Source organism: Trachurus japonicus, chromosome 7 (assembly GCF_045865225.1).
Source record: "Trachurus japonicus isolate A0001 chromosome 7, Traja_1.0".
Taxonomy (NCBI): Eukaryota; Metazoa; Chordata; class Actinopteri; order Carangiformes; family Carangidae; genus Trachurus; species Trachurus japonicus.
The window spans coordinates 35,907,230-35,927,872 of NC_140913.1; the positions used below are offsets into that span (position 1 = coordinate 35,907,230).

The 20,643-nt window shown below is 43.2% G+C and overlaps 1 protein-coding gene across 1 annotated transcript in view; it reads right to left on the bottom strand.

Annotated features, from left to right (window-relative positions):
• Positions 1–1,148: 1,148 nt before the first annotated feature.
• The window catches only part of rgs19 (regulator of G protein signaling 19), a 24,054-nt gene continuing 4,559 nt past the window's right edge, over positions 1,149–20,643 (bottom strand). Inside the window, exons 2-5 of the mRNA XM_085783253.1 lie at positions 5,764–5,951; positions 4,680–4,769; positions 3,453–3,684; positions 1,149–1,344 (exon numbers count right to left, since the gene is read on the bottom strand). Coding sequence (XP_085639379.1) covers positions 1,156–1,344; positions 3,453–3,684; positions 4,680–4,769; positions 5,764–5,951 — 699 coding nt within the window. The 3' untranslated portion in view covers positions 1,149–1,155. The remainder of the gene's footprint in view (positions 1,345–3,452; positions 3,685–4,679; positions 4,770–5,763; positions 5,952–20,643) is intronic.

Here is a 20,643-nt window from a genome sequence, read left to right on the forward strand (position 1 = left end):
GACATGTTCAAGTTCAAGTTTTATTAGGGCCACGGGCCATCGCACCGGGCACTGGTTTTGATAGGTCATATAGTTTTTGATCAATCCCTGATCAATGACCATGATCATTTTTGGAGAAATTATGAGTTTATAATGGGTGTGTATTGCACGGAATGTTCGTGTCAGAGCGTGTGACATCATCGGTTAGAGTGGGAGAAAGGCCAGAAAAATTCCTGAATTTTTCTCTTTCCACACTCCAAATGGCCACAATTTACACTCTACACACATGATTTTTTCCTAATTTGTAGACAAACTTGTTCTGTCTCTCATCATGTGCTCAAAATATCAGAGAGACTTACAGAATTTAAACTCTGAGCCTCTGAGTGCGGCCACGTCTGTCTCTGCTCCTCATTGAGTCCAATACAAATATTTTCTGAGAGGAGCAGAACGGCCTGATGTTTTAAAACTGCCAGCGTCGCCAAAATATTTACTGTAGAAACACCAAATCCTACCACATTGTTCAGGAAGTCCTTAGAGCAACGTGTTCTGTGTTTTGTTCTGATAGGAGTTACCGTTTTGTCATGCTAAGCCTAAATGTGAGACCGGTGCAGAATACAGTTACAGACACACACACACACACACACAGGTAACCTAATGTGGTTACAGCTCCTCCATATCAGTGCTTATAGAAAGATGATCATGTGTCTGTCTGATCAGCTCTGTCTTGACCTTAAGATCGTGGGTTTGATTCCCATGTTGACAGAGATGGTAAAACCGGCAGTAGCCCCGTGGCCCTTTCAAAATTTCCCCAGAGGAAATTTTCTAGTTTTAATTTATCCTTCTTGTTTTTTTTGTTTTTGAAGGATTTCACCGGAGACGAAGGAAGGAAGGAAGGAAGGAAGGAGAAGGAGGAACGAGAGGGAAAAGGAAGAAGAGAAAGAAAGATGGAGGAAGATGAGAAGAGGAGGAGGAGAGAGAAGGGAGAAGAGGGAGGTGTTGGTAGTAAAAGTTGAGGATTTGAGGAGGAAGAGGAGAAAGTCTTGGCAGTAACTGGAGTCGACTGGTTCTTTGAAAGGTCTGGACCTGGAGGTGATGAGGAGGAGGAGGAGGAGGAGGAGGAGGAGGAGGAGCAGCCGGTCTGGGACTAGGACTCTGAGGAAGAGGAGGACTCGGGGACTAGGACTCGGACTCGGAGCGCGAGCCGGCCTGGAGCAGCGCCCGGTAGATGGCGGAGGAGAGGAAGCGCGGGTAGGAGTCGCGGTGCATCAGCGTGTAGATCTGCAGCTGAGCGTCTTCAAACGTCTGAGGAGTCGGCTGCTGCATCTTCCTGTTGATCACCTCACGCACCCGCGCGTCCAGACTCACCTGCAGGGAACACAGAGAGGTTCAGGTGAGACCAGAGAGACCAGAGAGACCAGAGAGACCAGGTTCAGGTGAGACCAGAGAGACCAGAGAGACCAGAGAGACCAGAGAGGTTCAGGTGAGACCAGGTTCAGGTTCAGGTGAGTGGAGAGTCAGAGCTCACTGTAAAGTACTGTACAGCATGACGTCATCTCCACGGCAACCAGACCTGACTCTGAATCTCTCAACATCTCAGCTGTTAGAGAATTGTGTCTGTCCATCCATCAGCTCAGAAGCTGGCTCAGAACTGGTTTAAACTGGATCAAAATGGGTTCCAACTGGGTTAAGACTAGTTTATCCGGGTTTAAATGGGTTTTAACTGGTTAAAAACTGGTTTAAACCCATTTAAACAGGTTTAAATTGACTCTGAAAACTTCTCAACTGTTAGAGAATTATGTCTGTCCATCCACCAGCTCAGAGGCTGGTTCAGAACTGGTTTAAACTGGATCAAAACGGGTTCCAACTAGGTCAAAACTAGTTTATCCTGGCTCAAACTGGTCCAAACCGGTATAAACTGGGTTAAACTGGTTCAAAACAGGTCCCAACTAGTTGAAAACTAGATTAAACAGGTTTAAACTGGTTAAAAACTGGTTTAAACAGGTTTAAACTGACTCTGAAAACATCTCAGCTGTTAGAGAATTATGTCTGTCGGTCCACCAGCTCAGAGGTTGGCTCAGAACTGGTTTCAACTGGTTCAAACTGGATCAAAACAGGTTCCAACTGGGTTAAAACTAGTTTATCCGGATTTAAACGTGTTTAAACCGGTTAATAACTGGTTTAAACCCGTTTAAACAGGTTTAAATTGACTCTGAAAACTTCTCAACTGTTAGAGAATTATGTCTGTCCAACTACCAGTTCAGAAACTGGTTCAGAACTGGTTTAAACTGGCTTAAAACTGGTTTAAGCTGGATCAAAACGGGTTCCAACTAGGTCAAAACTAGTTTATCCTGGCTCAAACTGGTCCAAATCGGTATAAACTGGGTTAAACTGGTTCAAAACAGGTCCCTACTAGTTAAAAACTAGTTTAAACAGGTTTAAACTGACTGTGAAAACATCTCAGCTGTTAGAGAATTATGTCTGTCCATCCACCAGCTCAGAGGCTGGTTCAGAACTGGTTTAAACTGGTTCACAACTGGTTTAAGATGGATCAAAACGGGTTCCAACTAGGTCAAAACTAGTTTATCTGGTTCAAACTGCTTGATGAAGAACTGTCCCTGAAGGCAACACGCATCAGTGAAAACTGTTTAAATAAGATGTAAAACAGTTTAAACTGCAGAGCAGAAGGAACAGATGTAGAGTTACAGCTGTTTCCTACTGCAATTCTAGTTTCATCATTATTAAAGTTACACAGAAGAACAACTACATGCTGCTTCTCTGCCAAACTCACATGTCTGGATATCTGTGTGTGTGTGTGTGTCTATAAAAAGCCTCAACTGCTGGAAGGTGATGAGAGCAGCAATTTATAGCTTCCTGTAAACACAACACATGCACACATACACACACACTACACACACCTGTAGACACAACAGTGTCTAAACATGCCAACACACACACACACACACACACACACACACACACACACACAGAGTTAAAAATAGCAGCAGCTGATGTTGCTCCTCCCCGTCCTCTGCCTCCACTCACAACTCATTACAGTGTGAGGTCACAGTGAGGTCAGAGTGAGGTCACAGTGAGGTCACAGTGGGGTCAGGGGTCAGGTGACCGATCTCCTTTTGCGACAGGATGGAGATGTCGTCCTCGTAGATGGAGCGAGTTTGTAACTGGTTCAAAACAGGTTCCAACTAGTTCAAAACCAATTTAAACCGGTTTAAACTGGTTCAAACTGGGTTAAACTAGTTTTAAACCAGTTTAAAACTGTTTTAAACTCAAAATGGGTTTAAATAAGATTTAAAACTGGGTTTTAACTGGTTCAAACTGGGTTAAACTAGTCTGAAACAGGTAAAAAATTGTTTTAAACCGGTTTAAAACGGTTTTAAACTCAAAATGGGTTTGAATAAGATTTAAAACTGATTAAACTGGTTCATAACAGAGCAGAAGGGGTCAGAGTGTCTCACCTCCTTTGGCGACAGGATGGAGACGTAGTCCTCGTAGATGGAGCGAGCCTTCTCCTCCACCGAGCTCTTGGGCTCCTGCTTCAGCTCCTCACAGGCCAACCAGAACAACATGTTCTCCTCGCTGTACTCGGTCCGCAGGAACTCACGGAACACGTTCCTGCCCGCCGGGTTCCTCATCAGCTTGTCGAAGGACTGGGACCAGAGCCGGATCTCCTCCACCGAGGGTTTGGTGCTGTGGAGAAACAGACAGAGAGCTGAGACCAGGCGATAGGGGCCCCCGCAGGCTGAGACAGACAGAAACGTGGAGAAAAAGAGCGATTTTCTGCCTCTGCACTGGTCTCACATTTAGGCTTAGGGTGAGAAAACGGTAACTCCTATCAGAACAAAACACAGATCAACGGTGCTGTATGGACTTCCTGAAAAATGTGGTAGGATTTGGTGTTTCTACAGTAAATATTTTGGAGACACTTGCGAGATTAAAACATCGGTCCGTTCTGCTTCTCTCAGAAAATATTTGTATTGGAGTCAATGAGGAGCAGAGACAGACGTGGCCGCACTCAGAGGCTGATTCTGTCAATTCTGTAAGTCTCTCTGATATTTTGAGCAGATGATGAGAGACAGAACAAGTTTGTCTACAAATTTGGAAAAAATCATGTGTGTAGAGTGTAAATTGTGGCCGGGCCGAGTGTGGAAAGAGAAAAATTCAGGAATTTTTCTGGGCTCACGCACTCTGACACGAACATTCCGTGCAATACACACCCATTATAATCTCATAATTTCTCCAAAAATGATCAGGGATTGATCAAAAACTATATGACCTATCAAAACGTGGAGTAATACGACAATACACAAGACTTGTGTCTACTGTTTAAAGTTTAAATGGAGTCTCTAGGTGAAAGTATGCCTGAGCAGTAGACGTTTGTTAAACTCCAATGATTGGTCTTTTCCGCTCTTTTTTCTTCGCCCGTCCCATTGACTTACATGCAAAATTCTTAAATTGTTGAGAAAAGTAATAGCACACCGATCCCGATCAAACCGCATCGTTTTGATCCCAAATCTGGCCACATCCCTGTTTCCTCTAGTAACAGATGTTCTGTGTGTGGTCCAGATGTGGTCCAGATGTGGTCCAGATGTGGTCCAGAGGGTCTGACCATCTGTCCAGAGCAGCGGTGGAGAAAAGGTTTCGGACACACTTTAAGTTTTCCAGGATTCTCTGCTCAGACTCACCAAGCTTCACAGTTTGGTATCAGCTCCATCTTGGTGTCCTGTGATATCCTCTTCCTCCTCCTCCTCCGTCTCCGCCGCTCCTCTTCATTCCTGACGGAGAGACGACACGATGAGACGGCTTCACACACACACACACAAACACACACACACACACACAGCTAACAGGAGTAATTTCTCTCAGAGCTATAAACACTGATGCCATCGCCTCATTAATGACAACACAACCACAGTGATGTTAAAGGGACAACAAGGAGTTTGTATCTGGTTGTAAAAAAGTCTCATATTAATGTGGATGAATCTACGTTAGGGCTGGGACGATACGCTTTTCTTCCGATTAGATTCTTCTATGATTTTTTGGATGGCGATTCGATTTAAATTGCGATTCTACGATATTGCCGAGTCTTTAGCATTTTTAACATTTATCTGCACACAAATACTGTAGGAGCCTATAAATGAACACACTCCATTATAAAGTGAACTTAAACCCTTTTCAAAACCTGGACTCTCTGGATGTAAAAAAGTCTAACAAATGCACATTGTACAATATTTTAAAAAATTCAAAAAAAATGTAGTAAAAAAAAGAAATAAATAAATCGATTTAAAAATCGTCAAAAAAGATATCGCAATATTTATGTAAATCGATTTTTTTCTCCCACCCCTAATCTACGTTACCACTTGTTAATGGTCCATTTTAGATAAATCTATGGTTTTGTCTCTATGGTTATTTTGTTATTATTAGTGGTGGTGGAAATGCTGGGCGAGCCGACCAGCGTTTCTTTACTTTCGGTTTCGTGGCGAGTCATGAGAATAACGCCGCCGTATGAATCTCCGTTTATGGTGGGAACTACGACGGTATGTGATCGTCTTCCAACCTCTGACTTTAATTCTTGATGAATGAAAACATGAGTCTGTCTTGACCCGGTCAAAGAATTTCACGGTGCGGAGGCTCATAAATGTAGTGAGAAAACACTTCACTTTAACAAAACTCCTGGTTGTCCCTTTAACAGCTGAGTCAGCAGGAGCTACAGGTGAGTGTGTGTGTGTGTCTGTGTGTTCACCGTGTGTGTGTGTGTGTGTGTCCTACCATGAGCAGCTGCAGCAGCAGCACCAGCAGAAGCAGCATGCTGCTGCGTTGCTGTTGGGCCGCTGGTTGTTCTGGGTGGTGGTTAGGCTCCGCCCCCCTCCCGTCCCGCTCAGCGCTGAGGTCTCGCTGCGACCGCCTCCCATGACGAGCTCACCGCCGCCGCGCTCGGCCGCCACCGGACCCGTGTACTGCACAGAGACAGAGAGAGAGAGGGGGGGGTTAGGGTTTTCCTCTCATCTCTTTAGGTCCAACACCTTTTACCCAATTCCAGTTCTAGTTTTCATCCCTACCCCTAGCCCTTAACCCTTGCCCTTGAAACGGAGCTACAATCCATAGAGGTTGAAAGTCAACTCCTACAAATCCCTTCAACAGTCACATCCGTCATCAGTCTCTGCTGGCTTTCACATCAGCAGACGTGACGAGCTTTAGCCACAAATCCTGTATTCAAAACCATGTTAACTTAATAAAATAAAATAAAACGTAATGCTGCAGACTGATGTGTTGATAGTAAAACATGTATTTGTTGATGTAAATGTGGTGGTTTGTGTCCGTAGGCTCCAGAGCCCCGAGGCAGCGCTGCTCTTCTGTCCAATACACACAGGAAGCTTCACTTTACATTCAGACTAACTAATGCTACTGATACAGCTGTTAGATTTCATCACTGAGACCAACATTTATCTCCTAGAAATACTTTAACCAGCCGGTGGTAAACCTCTAAAAACCTGCGGGTAAGTTAATTAGCGATGGTTTTCTCCCCCCGGGATGAGGACGGAGGTTGGCCGGCCGAGCAGCTCTGCAGACCGGCTGCTGTCTCTGTGAGGAGCCGTACTTTTAAATCCAGGTTAAACACATTTCTCTTTTCACATGCTTATAGCTGAGCTCCTTTTAACAACTTTTAACTTTATCTATTTTCTTTCCTTTTACTTTTTTTTTGCTTTTAACTGTGTGTTTTTTGTTTTTATGCTGTTCTTTTGAAATGTTTTGTCTTTATGTAAAGCACACTGAGTTGTCTTGGTATGAAATGTGCTGTATAAGAGGAGGAGATCGCTGAGATACAGATGAGTTCTCTGGTCTGGTTTTAGTTTCTGTATAAACAGAGAGACGGAAAAGAAAGTGGAGGAAGGTTGAACTATGAAGAGAGAGAGAGAATAAAGACATGAAGAGAAACACACACAGAGAGAGAGAGAGAGAGAGAGAGAGAGCATGTGTTATAGAGGAAGTGAAAGAGAGCGAGTGGAGACAATGTGATGCATCATGTGATCACACACACACACACACAGACACACACACACACACACACTGAGGCTGCTGAGTGTGTTGCTGTGTCGTCTCTACATGGTCAAACTCCAGATGTTCAGTCTGCACAGACAGATGTGCTGCTGACCTGTGTGTGTGTGTGTGTGTGTGTGTGTGTGTGTGTGTGTGTGTGTGTCTGTGTGTGTGTGTGTGTGTCTGTGTGTGTGTGTGTGTGTGTGTGTGTGAGTGTGTGTGTGTGTGTGTGTGTGTGTGTGAGTGTGTGTGTGTGTGTGTCTGTGTGTGTGTGTGTGTGTGTGTGTGTGTGTGTGAGTGTGTGTGTGTGTGTGTGTGTGTGTGTGTGTGTGTGTGTGTGTGTGTCTGTGTGTGTGTGTGTGTCTGTGTGTGTGTGTGTGTGTGTGTGTGTGTGTGTGTGTGTGTCAGTGATTGAGCTGCGTTCACAATGAGACAGTTTTAGTAACAACACGACATGAAGCAGCTGCTGAAACGTTTCCTGTCCTTTACTGAAACACTGAGACAGACGGTTGTTATATCACTATATATATATATATATATAAATATATATATTATAAATATATTATAAAGCGTAAAGGTGAAATCCGGCCATCTGATTGGTTGTTAACTGTGGTATAATGAGCATATACCACGGCCTGTCGTGATATATTGCTTATATTTAAATATATGTATATATAGTGATATATTGCTTTTACGGGACGGGCACAACATCTGCACTAACTGACATTTTATGAACTGTATTTCTTTTATATGAGAGTGTGTGTGTATATGTGTACATATATATGTATGCACATATATAGGTGATAGTTTGTATATGTGTATATATATAGGTATATTTTATATTTTATTTTATTCTTTTATATTATTGCTACATCTGTCTACATTAGCTAAGTACTTTCTTTCAGAATGTTTGGAGCAGCTGACAGATGAATTTCCTTCGGGATTAATAAAGTATTTATCTATCTATCTATCTAAAACGGTTACCAATAATGACAATATGAAAGAGGGATACACAATCAATTCCACGTAGTTTTATTCAACCAGAAATACATATTATCCAATAAAATAGCCTCACTGTGAAAAAAACAGTCCCACCTCTCCAGACGTTAGCATTAGCTCCAGGTAGCTCTGCTTGATCAACATTATGTTTCAAAGTTATTATTATTATTATTATTATTATTATTATTATTATTATTATTATTATTATTATTATTATTATTTTAAGTAATTATTTTACTCGTAAACCGTGTAATAAGCAGAATAATGTAGAGTTGGTCGGTTGCTATGGAGATTAAACCCCTTCCATACAACCTGTCAGCAACTATAGGCTACATTATCACTTACATATGTGTATTATATATTATATATTATATATTATATATTATATATTGATCCACGGAGCGAAGCTGCTCCTGTTGGCTACAGAGGCTTTGTAATAACTTTATTTAAACCACCGTCGACGACAGAATCAGAATTTAAAGTTCAACTCCATAAACTCAGATTATATAAAACAATAAAAACACCTGGAAGTCACAGCCTCAGGTGTGTGTGTGTGTGAGTGTGTGCGTCTGTCTGTGTGTGTGTGTATGTTAACAGGGTAAAAGTCCTTCATGTTCACACACACACACACACACACACACACACACACACACACACACACACACACACACACACACTCACACACAGACACACACACACACACACACACACACACACACACACACACACACACACACACACACAGCCCTGTCAGAGGAACAAACACTCCCTGCTCTTTATCACCTGGACCGTCTTTTATAACACACAGCATCAGATGTCTGCCTCTGTGTGTGTGTGTGTGTGTGTGTGTGTGTGTGTGTGTGTGTGTGTGTGTGTGTGAGTGTGTGTGAGTGTGTGTGTGTGTGTGTGTGTGTGTGTGTGTGTGTGTGTGTGTGTTATAGAGAGGACAAATGAAAAAAAAGACAGAGAAAGAAACTTAAGTGTGTACTTCCTTGTCGACAGATGTCCCACTTCCTCTTTTACTCCATGTGTTTTTCAGTGCGTGTGTGTGTGTGTGTGTGTGTGTGTCTGTGTGTGTGTGTGTGTGTGTGTGTGTGTGCGTGCGTTTAACAGGATGTGAGTTGTGTGTTAATCTCATTAAAGACGACACTAGAAACACTTTCTCTCTCACACACACACAGACTAGATAGTTGACCTCCTCATCGTCTTGATCTCATCTCTGTAAATATTGTTTTAACTTTATTGATCCTGGTTGTGTTGACAGAGCAACACCCTCCTACACACACACACACACACACACACACACACACACACACACACACACACACACACACACACACACACACACACACACACCAACGTCCTGGTTCGTAGAGTCACAGGCAGAAAACAGCAGCAGTTCACCGTGCTGCGTTCACTGACACCAAACACCTGGACCACGGGAAATATCTCCAGTATCTGACCAGTCTACATTGTGTCCTGTATCCCATAATGCAATGCTCCCCTGACGTCTAACCGTAACCAACGACGGTAGTGAAGTATCTTTGCCGTGTACCGTAACTATAGTTTAATAAAATAAACCTTACTGCAGACTGATGTGTTGATAGTAAAACATGTATTTCTTGATGTAAATGTGGTGGTTTGTGTCCGTAGGCTCCAGAGCCCCGAGGCAGCGCTGCTCTTCTGTCCAATACACACAGGAAGCTTCACTTTACATTCACACTAACTAATGCTACTGATACAGCTGTTAGATTTCATCACTGAGACCAACATTTATCTCCTAGAAATAATTTAACCAGCCGGTGGTAAACCTCTAAAAACCTGCGGGTAAGTTAATTAGCGATGGTTTTCTCCCCCGGGATGAGGACGGAGGTTGGCCGGCCGAGCAGCTCTGCAGACCGGCTGCTGTCTCTGTGATGTCCCGGTCGCTGCAGAGCTTCACTTCTCTGAAAAACATCGGAGCAAACTTCTAAACAGCCGTCGTTTGGATCAACTGGCCGTAGATTTGGGATCTAAACAGTTACTTTCTCACATGAAAACATATTAAAACTTAATAAAGTTACATAATTACAGCACTAGAACGGGAAATAAAACAGCTGTTAGCCTGTTTCACAGCTACCGCTACCGGTTGCTGTGAAATGCATTCTGGGAAACTTGTATACTGCATACTGAATCCCACATGCAGTATGCAGTATACTGTATATACTAACGCAGTATGTAGTAGGCAGTACGGTAGTATGCGGTTTCGAAAACAGCCTCAGACTCATAGATATAAACACGTAGACGTCTCCTCTGACGCTGCTGTCCATTGGAACGATGCGTCAACGTGGCGGCCATCTTGGTCAGGGGGAAGCTGTGTATACTATCAGAGGTCTATCAACCATTAACATCACCACAACTCACTGAATATTCAACTGGTTCTCAAGCCGTTTGGTTTATTATAAATGTCAGACACATATTAGATTATATTAAACATACACTTCCATACTCAGACACACACCCACACACATGCACACACACTGAAACATGTTCTACAGGGTCTGACTGGTCTGACTGCTGGTCAGACGTTTATATGTCTATGGTCAGAAACCCCTGACCAAGATGGCCGCCATGTTGACGTACGCTGAGAAGCAGAAGGCGCCATCGGACTGAAGCTGTTCACTTGGTTCAATACAATAAAACACACACACACACACACACACACACACACACACATACACACACACAGCTGTGCCTGCCAGTAATTCAGTAATTAAACGCTCACTTGAAGTATTAATCTGAGAGATTACGGCTCTATAATCTCACCACCTGATCGCCAACAGCCTGTCTGTGTGTGTGTATTTATGTCTGTGTGTGTGTGTGTGTGTGTGTGTGTGTGTGTGTGGCAGAGAGGTTCGGGTCACACTGACAGATGAGATGACAGAGAGGATGTGAACATGACGGAGGGAAGAGCAGCAGCTGATCCACACACACACACACACACACTGCAAAAACTCAAAATCTTACCAAGAATATTTGTCTTATTTCTAGTCAAAACAAATCTCATTCTACTTAAAATCAGACTTATCACATTAAAAGCAGCTTGTTTTTAGACACTTTTTACTTCTTTCAAGCAGATTTTCACTTGAAATAAGTAGAAAAATCTGATAGTGGAGCAAGTTTTTCTTTCTTATTACAAACACAAAAAACTTGCTTTCACTGGCAGATTTTTCTACTTATTTCAAGTGAAAATTAGTTTGAAACAAGTGAAAATGATCTAAAAACAAGTTCATTTTTAGGTGATGAGTCTTATTTTAAGTGGAAAGAGATTAGTTTAGACTAGAAATGAGACAAATATTCTTGGAAAGATGTTGAGTTTGTAGGCTACAGTGTGGTGACAGAGACGTGCGATCGTCTCTGGTTGCTATGGAAACGGTACGTCTTCTGTGGGTGCGTTTATGGATGCTTTGTGTGCGTGTGTGCAGACCTGACGGTGTACTGTCTATAAATTTCCGACCGAGTCTCAGAGTTTACTTTCACTTTCACCAACTGGAGCTTTAACGTCCAGAGAGAAGAAAGTTCCTCTGAGTTCTGACTGCTTCAGGAGGAGAGGAAGTGGTTTATGGAGGTGAGGAGTTCGTCCAAACTCCTGCCCCGACACGTTCACACCGCTACAGCTGCTGAACACACACACACACACACACACACACACACACACACACACACACACACACACACAGAGACACACACACACACACACAGAGAGACACACACACACATGCTTCAGTGAGCTCCTCTCCTCCGGCTGCTTATCCGTCTCACTTCATTTACTCGTCACACACACACACTCCCTCCCTCGTGTTCACACTGTCTTACTTTACAACAGTCACACACACACACACCTACACACACAGAGACACACACACACAAACACACACACACACACACACACACACACAGTAAGTGTGTGTATAAATCCGGCCTAACTACACTGTGGTGACAGATTCAAGGTTTTTGTGCCGACAAACCGATCAGCTCCCAGATTCATCTCCGATCCTCTCCTTATATGGACACGCCTGTCACACACACACACACACACACACACACACACACACACACAGACACACACACACACACACACACACACACACACACACACACACACACACACAAGCTGCAACATGAACATTTCACCAGACCTGTGAGAGGGAAACAGAGTCTTGAGCTCAGACACTTTGACCACCAGCGTTGCCAACTGGGCCCCTCCTCCTCTGGGGCTAATAAGCTGTTAGCCTCCTGCCCCTGACAGCAGCCGTTGTCATGACAACAAAGAAACAGAAATCCAGTCTGAGTGAAGCTCTGGAGCCGTGGGCCGATAGCCGACCGTCACCGACACCGGGAGCCTCCGTGTTAGGCCTGTAACGATACACCAAAGTCACGATTCGATTCGTATCTCGATTTCGGACCCTCGGTTTGATACACGGTTCCATTCAATTCTAATTTTTTAAGGTTAAAAAAAGAAGAGATTTTGGTAGAAAAAACTGGATTATTTATCGACCAAAAAAACATTAGCCAAACAAAATCTCATTGGTCCATTGGTCGCAGGAAAAAACAAACAAACATTTAGAGCCGTGTCTTGTCAAAATTAAGTCAAAATCAATATGACTGGAATGTATATGAAAGGCTATAGGGCTTTTATTTTGAAGGGCCAGATACAGGAAGTCGTTACACGCACTCGAGCCCTAATTATAACAATAATAAATTAAAAACAAAGAAACTATTTTCTTTTCTCAAACAAAATACTGTTAAAAAAGAAACAGAACTTAACTCCATTGTGGAGACTATTTAAGTTTAGGAAACAAACTTGCCGTCTGTGCCATATAGCTAGTTACCCCACGGGGCAAAACAACAGCCACAGAGCGTTGGAACGGGTGAGTCGCGGTTCTGACGTTTCATTGGTGACACAGGTTCGTGTCTTAGAGTGTCACGGTTTCGGTTTCGACACGTGTATCGCTACAGGCCTACTCCGTGTATGTTTTTATGTTGTTGTGGTGTTGTGTTGAGCTGGGAAGACGGTGTTAGCGGCGGATGCTAACCGCTACCGCTAGCCGAAGTTAGCATGGAGCTAGCTCACCACAACGGTCCTCATACTTGTTACCAGTCGAGGTTTTAGTTGTCGGTGACGGTGGGGAATCGGTCCGCGGCTCCAGCGCTTCACTCAGACTGTGTTTCTGTTTCTTTGTTGTCATGACGACCGCTGCTGCTGAGAGAGAGAGACGTGCTAGCTGCTAGCACTCGTTAGCATCAGAGACAGCTAGTGCAGCTAGCAGCCCTGAGCTACTACTCTGCTGCACGTAGCTTCACCTGAGCTCCGTCATTGGCTGGAGAGAAAACACAGACTCTCTCTCCATAGATCTACGCTCTCTGGCGACTCTCTAGCTCCACCCAGAAACGTCCACGTGCAAAACAAAACCTGAACAAAACAGAGCAAAAGACCAGAATACAGGCAGCAGCCCCCACCACACAGGACTAGAAGCCCAGAGGTGATGATTAAGACGGATTTCATTTGTGTAACGTTTATTTTTGGACACAAAACTCCAGACTCAACCTTTAAAGCAGAAGTCAGGTGAATGTTTGTGTTAATCTAAGTCTTAAATAGTCGTATCTTCCGACAGCAATCACTTCTATAGAGTGTTTGGTCTGAAACACGGGTCTGTCAGTCACTCTGCTCTGCTCTGAGCCCAGGAGAAAACTTTCCTTGTATCCTACAACCTTTATCCAATGAGGAGAGAGAACGGCATAAAGGGGCAGTCCTCTCTGTGTGTGCAGCCAAGGGATGCGCGTGAATGTGGTGACGTAGGGACGAGGACCAATAGATCCATGACGAGGGCGGGGGCTGTTAACTCCATCTGCTGACAGGAAGTTAGACAAAACCACTGGATCACTTACTGATGCTTTACCTCTGAACCAAAGAGGAGAAATGAGCCGAGTCAAACTGTGACTGTGTCTTTAGTCTCAGAGCTCCAGGATTTAGATGTTTCCTCTCAGCAACATGAAACATGCAGGTCACTGTCTCGGTCTCTCTCCTCCATCGGTCTCTCCTCCAGCTACATCTTCGTCTCCATGACGCTCCGTCCCCGTGACAACCTCAGTCATCAGTCATGGTGAAAGATGTTTTTAGCTCCGTGTGTCACTGCTCTGACTGATCTCTTCCTCTTGTCTCTGGTTCCTCAGGGGGAAATCCTCCTTTTTGTTCTTTAAAAACTCTTTTTTCATGAATGAAATGTGACACACATGTGGACATGAACAGGTGTCAGTCATCCACACTGAGGCTGCTGACCACAAACACCCTGAATCAGAGCTGAGCTTTACGCTGAGGACAGAGCCAGAGGCCACAAGAGGAAACACCAAATATGGAGCTAATCAATCAAGTCAAATATGAACGGACAGAAAACTAATAAGAAGAAGAAGTGTTGAAACATTTTCTCCAGATGACGTCATCTTACTAAAACAGTGGGAGCAGCGTTGTGTAGCGAAGTGGAGCTGTAACAGGGGCGGACTGGACATCTCTGTGTTCTGGAGGATCACAACACGGCCGGCTGCCACCACGTAGTCACCGGTTTTTTTTTTTTAATAGGTCTACCTGACAGCCATGTTCAGGCGAGACCAGGGACAGGTGTAACACTTTTTGCATTTTCCCCCAACAAATCAGAAACCCTTAGCCTATTTAAAAACCTTAATGTGTCAACTACAAAAAAAATGTATGAAAGTGGTTTTAAGTAATATTTTTAGGTTGCAAAATTCATCTAAATAAAGTGACTGCAATGTAGTTATAACACATGCCAGTGTGATCTACCTGTTGAGCCTTAGAAAAGCTGCTGGTTGGAATAGAAAAATACAACTCAAGATTTGTACCGTGATGTTTAATGTAACTTTAAGTTTTTTAGAACTGATGTTATAAAATTGGTATCGGAATAAGTATCGTTTAGGAACTGGTATCGAAGTGAAGGTACCGGTATGGGTATATGGATACCCAGCCACAGCGCTGAGACAGTTTGTGGGAGATCATGTTATCACCACATGACTGAATCCTGCCCTCTGATTGGCTTCATGCATTCAGCGAATGAGGGCTGTCCTGCACCTCTCCTTTACCGACAGTATTAACACGATGTAATACTGCACATCTTTACGATGCCGTCGTAGACGATACACGTCGCCCAGCTCCAACAACAACACACACACACAGAACATGAAGCTGGTTTAACAACAATCAGCAAAACCAGAGACAAGTCCACGTCCACATTTCAGGAACTGAGAGAAAGAGTTTGTTTGATGACGAAGCAACTTCACGTCCATCCAACAGTGTTGAAACAGTTTCATCAGTACAACACACACACACACACACACACACACACACACATCACAGTCAGGGCTCTAAACTAACTTCTTTCATCAACCAGACAAACAGAATTTACACTAGCCAAACTTTTTCTGGTGAAAATAAGAGATTCTTCATGGTCGTAAAACAAAACTGTGTTTCCCACTCTTCATGAAAATAGTGTGTTTTTAGCCTCTATCATACTGACAACTACAATTATTACTATCAGGTGTACTGTCCCTCCTCTGTTAAATATGAAACAAGGCTGAAAATCCTAGGACACGTCTGTTCTGATGATACAAGTCATTGGTCTGAAATGTTTGTTTCTCTTCTATGAAACACATCCTACATCTGGACGCAGAGCTCAGTGGGAAACAGTCGGGGAGGAACATCTGGACAGGGAACCGGGATCTGACACAACACCGACAACATGTTACATCTGAACGGCCCCATGCACACACACACGCTTCAACAAAGGCGGCTCGGTTTGGGAAAGGAGCCGCGAGCTAACGGTAGCTAGCGAGCGACGTGTTGGAGACTACAGTCTATGCTCTAAAACCGTCTCAGCCAATGGGCGTCTACGTCATCACGTAGCATTACAACAGTGCTCATGGGAAATGTAGTAAGTGCTGCCAGAGGGACAAATGACTGAGAACAGTAGAGCAGCTCTGACCGACATGATTGCCTCATGCATCACCGGCCAAACGGGCTAGTGAGTCTTTATTAACACCCGCAAAGAATGACTTATAACCCGTATTTAGCAGGGTGGTGGGTGTTAATGTAGAACTCTGGCTACAGTCATGAAGCAGCACACAGAGGAAACCAGAGACTAACACTGCTCCATCAACAAGACACAACTGGTCGTGAAATAACCAAGCAACAGCAACAGCAACAGAGATAGAGACAGATAGATAGACGATAGATAGAATGCAGCTCACCAGAGATGATTCAGTGATGGAGCAACGAACAATCGGCTCCTTCTTCTGCTCAGAGCTACGATGAATCCATCTATCAACTCACCTTCTCTCCAGTGAAGGAGGAAGAGACAAAAAGACAAAAAGACAAAAAGACGTCCAGGCAGAAAGAGACAGAGAGAGAGGAAACAGTCAGAGGGATTGTGACACACAGGGCTTCTTCGTTTCGTTCTGAAACTTGATGAATCAGACTTGGTGTCTACACACACACACACACACACACACACACACACACACCCAGCCTATTCATGGTGTTATGGCTTAAAGGGAAAAGCTGCTAAAAAGGCAGCACGTACATTCCTTCTCTCTCTGAACTTGGACACGAGCAGCAGAGTCCAGTCCAGACTTGTCAAAGTCTCTGTCTCTTCACACAACAACACTACACAACACTACACAACACTACACTTCAGGATGGGAGTGTGTTTCCCTGCAGCTACAGAAACGCTGCCGGCGTCCGTCCATCACAGCCACATCACTGAACCGCTCTGCTGTCGACACACACAGACACACACAGACCAGACCGGGCCGTCTGCTGGCTCGGGGCTGAAGCTGGACAGACTGGACACACTCACCCTGACTCTGACTCTGACTCTGGTCCAGTCTGGGGTTTAACTCCTCAATAACTCCTCATTAACTCCTCATTAACTCCTCATTAACTCCTCGTTAACTCCTCGTGCTCCAGAGTCTCAGACAGCAGCAGCTTCTCACTCTGCAGCAGCAGCTTGGGGAAGGGCTCTTTCCTGTTTCAACATGACTGTGCCCACTTTCTGACTCTGACGTGGAAGAACTCGACTTGTCTGCACAGAGGCCACAACTCAAACACTACAACACAACCACTACAACTCAACCACTACAACACAACCACTACAACTCAACCACTACAGCTCCATCACTACAACTCAACCACTACAGCTCCATCACTACAACTCAACCACTACAACACAACCACTACAACACAACCACTACAACTCAACCACTACAGCTCCATCACTACAACTCAACCACTACAACACAACCACTACAACTCAACCATCACTACAACTCAACCACTACAGCTCAACCACTACAGCTCAACCACTACAACACAACCACTACAACACAACCACTACAGCTCAACCATCACTACAACTCAACCACTACAACACAACCACTACAACACAACCACTACAACACAACCACTACAACACAACCACTACAACACAACCACTACAACACAACCACTACAGCTCCACCACTACAACACAACCACTACAGCTCCATCACTATAACTCAACCACTACAGCTCCATCACTACAGCTCCATCACCACTACAGCTCCACCACTACAGCTCCACCACTACAGCTCCATCACTACAGCTCCACCACTACAGCTCCACCACTACAGCTCCATCACTACAGCTCCACCACTACAGCTCCACCACTACAGCTCCACCACTACAGCTCAACCACTACAGCTCCATCACTACAGCTCCATCACTACAGCTCCATCACCACTACAGCTCCACCACTACAGCTCCATCACTACAGCTCCACCACTACAGCTCCATCACTACAGCTCCATCACTACAGCTCCATCACTACAGCTCCATCACTACAGCTCCACCACTACAGCTCCACCACTACAGCTCCATCACTACAGCTCCACCACTACAGCTCCACCACTACAGCTCAACCACTACAGCTCCATCACTACAGCTCCATCACTACAGCTCCATCACCACTACAGCTCCACCACTACAGCTCCATCACTACAGCTCCACCACTACAGCTCCATCACTACAGCTCCATCACTACAGCTCCATCACCACTACAGCTCCACCACTACAGCTCCATCACTACAGCTCCATCACTACAGCTCCATCACCACTACAGCTCCATCACTACAGCTCCACCACTACAGCTCCATCACTACAGCTCCACCACTACAGCTCCACCACTACAGCTCCACCACTACAGCTCCATCAGAGCTGCAGCTCAACCACTACAGCTCCATCACTATAACTCAACCACTACAGCTCCATCACTACAGCTCCACCACTACAGCTCCATCAGAGCTGCAGCTCAACCACTACAGCTCCATCACTATAACTCAACCACTACAGCTCCACCACTACAGCTCCACCACTACAGCTCCATCACTACAGCTCCACCACTACAGCTCCACCACTACAGCTCAACCACTACAGCTCCATCACTACAGCTCCACCACTACAGCTCCATCACTACAGCTCCATCACTACAGCTCCATCACCACTACAGCTCCACCACTACAGCTCCATCACTACAGCTCCACCACTACAGCTCCACCACTACAGCTCAACCACTACAGCTCCACCACTACAGCTCCATCACCACTACAGCTCCACCACTACAGCTCCATCAGAGCTGCAGCTCAACCACTACAGCTCCATCACTATAACTCAACCACTACAGCTCCATCACTACAGCTCCACCACTACAGCTCCATCACCACTACAGCTCAACCACTACAGCTCCATCACTATAACTCAACCACTACAGCTCCATCACTACAGCTCCACCACTACAGCTCCATCACCACTACAGCTCCACCACTACAGCTCCATCACCACTACAGCCTCCATCAGAGCTGCAGCTCCTGCAGCAGCATATGGGGGTGTAATTTAAATATATATACTATGGCATGCCGTTTAGGAAATGAATCATCTTTGAATATATGGAATGAACCTTGAATATATCGAAGAATCTCTGAATATATGGACTGAACCTTGAAAATATTGAATGAACCTGAATATATTGAATGTACCTTCGAATATATTTAATGAATCTCTGAATATATTGAATGAAACTATGAATATATTGAATGAACCTTGAAATATTGAATGAATCTCTGAATATATTGAATGAACCTTGAAATATTGAATGAATCTCTGAATATATGGAATGAACCTTGAAATATTGAATGAATCTCTGAATATATGGAATGAACCTTGAAATATTGAATGAAACTTTGAATATATTGAATGAACCTTGAAATATTGAATGAACCTTGAATTTTATTGAATGAAACTTTGAATATATTGAATGAATCTCTGAATATATGGAATGAACCTTGAATATATAGAATGAACCTTGAATTTATTGAATAAAACTTTGAATTGTCTCTGTCTGTCTGCTGTTCTGTCTGTCTGCTGTTTCACTGTGTCGTCATGTACTGTATGTTGTCACTGTTGCTGTGGATGTTGTTGTGTATACCATTGTCTGTCTTGTGATGTATTGTCTCTCATTGTGCAGTCTGTGAAAACAAATTTCCCCATGGGGACAAATAAACTTAAACTTAAACTTAAACTTAAACTTAAATATATTGAATGAAACTTTGAATATATTGAATGAATCTCTGAATATATGGAATGAACCTTGAAATAATGAATGAAACTTTGAATATATTGAATGAAACTATGAATATATTGAATGAATCTCTGAATATATTGAATGAACCCTGAAATATTGAATGAAACTTTGAATATATCGAATGAAACTATGAATATATTGAATGAATCTCTGAATATATGGAATGAACCTTGAAATATTGAATGAAACGTTGAATATATTGAATGAAACTTTGAATATATTGAATGAAACTTTGAATATATTGAATGAATCTCTGAATATATGGAATGAACCTTGAAATAATGAATGAAACTTTGAATATATCGAATGAACCTTGAAATATTGAATGAAACTTTGAATATATCGAATGAAACTATGAATATATTGAATGAATCTCTGAATATATTGAATTAACCTTGAAATATTGAATGAAACTTTGAATATGTTGAATGAATCTCTGAATATATTGAATGAATCTCTGAATATATTGAATGAATCTCTGAATATATGGAATGAACCTTGAAATATTGAATGAAACTTTGAATATGTTGAATGAATCTCTGAATATATTGAATGAATCTCTGAATATATTGAATGAATCTCTGAATATATGGAATGAACCTTGAAATATTGAATGAAACTTTGAATATATTGAATGAATCTCTGAATATATTGAATGAATCTCTGAATATATGGAATGAACCTTGAAATATTGAATGAAACTTTGAATATATTGAATGAATCTCTGAATATATTGAATGAATCTCTGAATATATGGAATGAACCTTGAAATATTGAATGAAACTTTGAATATATTGAATGAATCTCTGAATATATTGAATGAACCTTGAAATATTGAATGAACCTTGAATTTTATTGAATGAAACTTTGAATATATTGAATGAATCTCTGA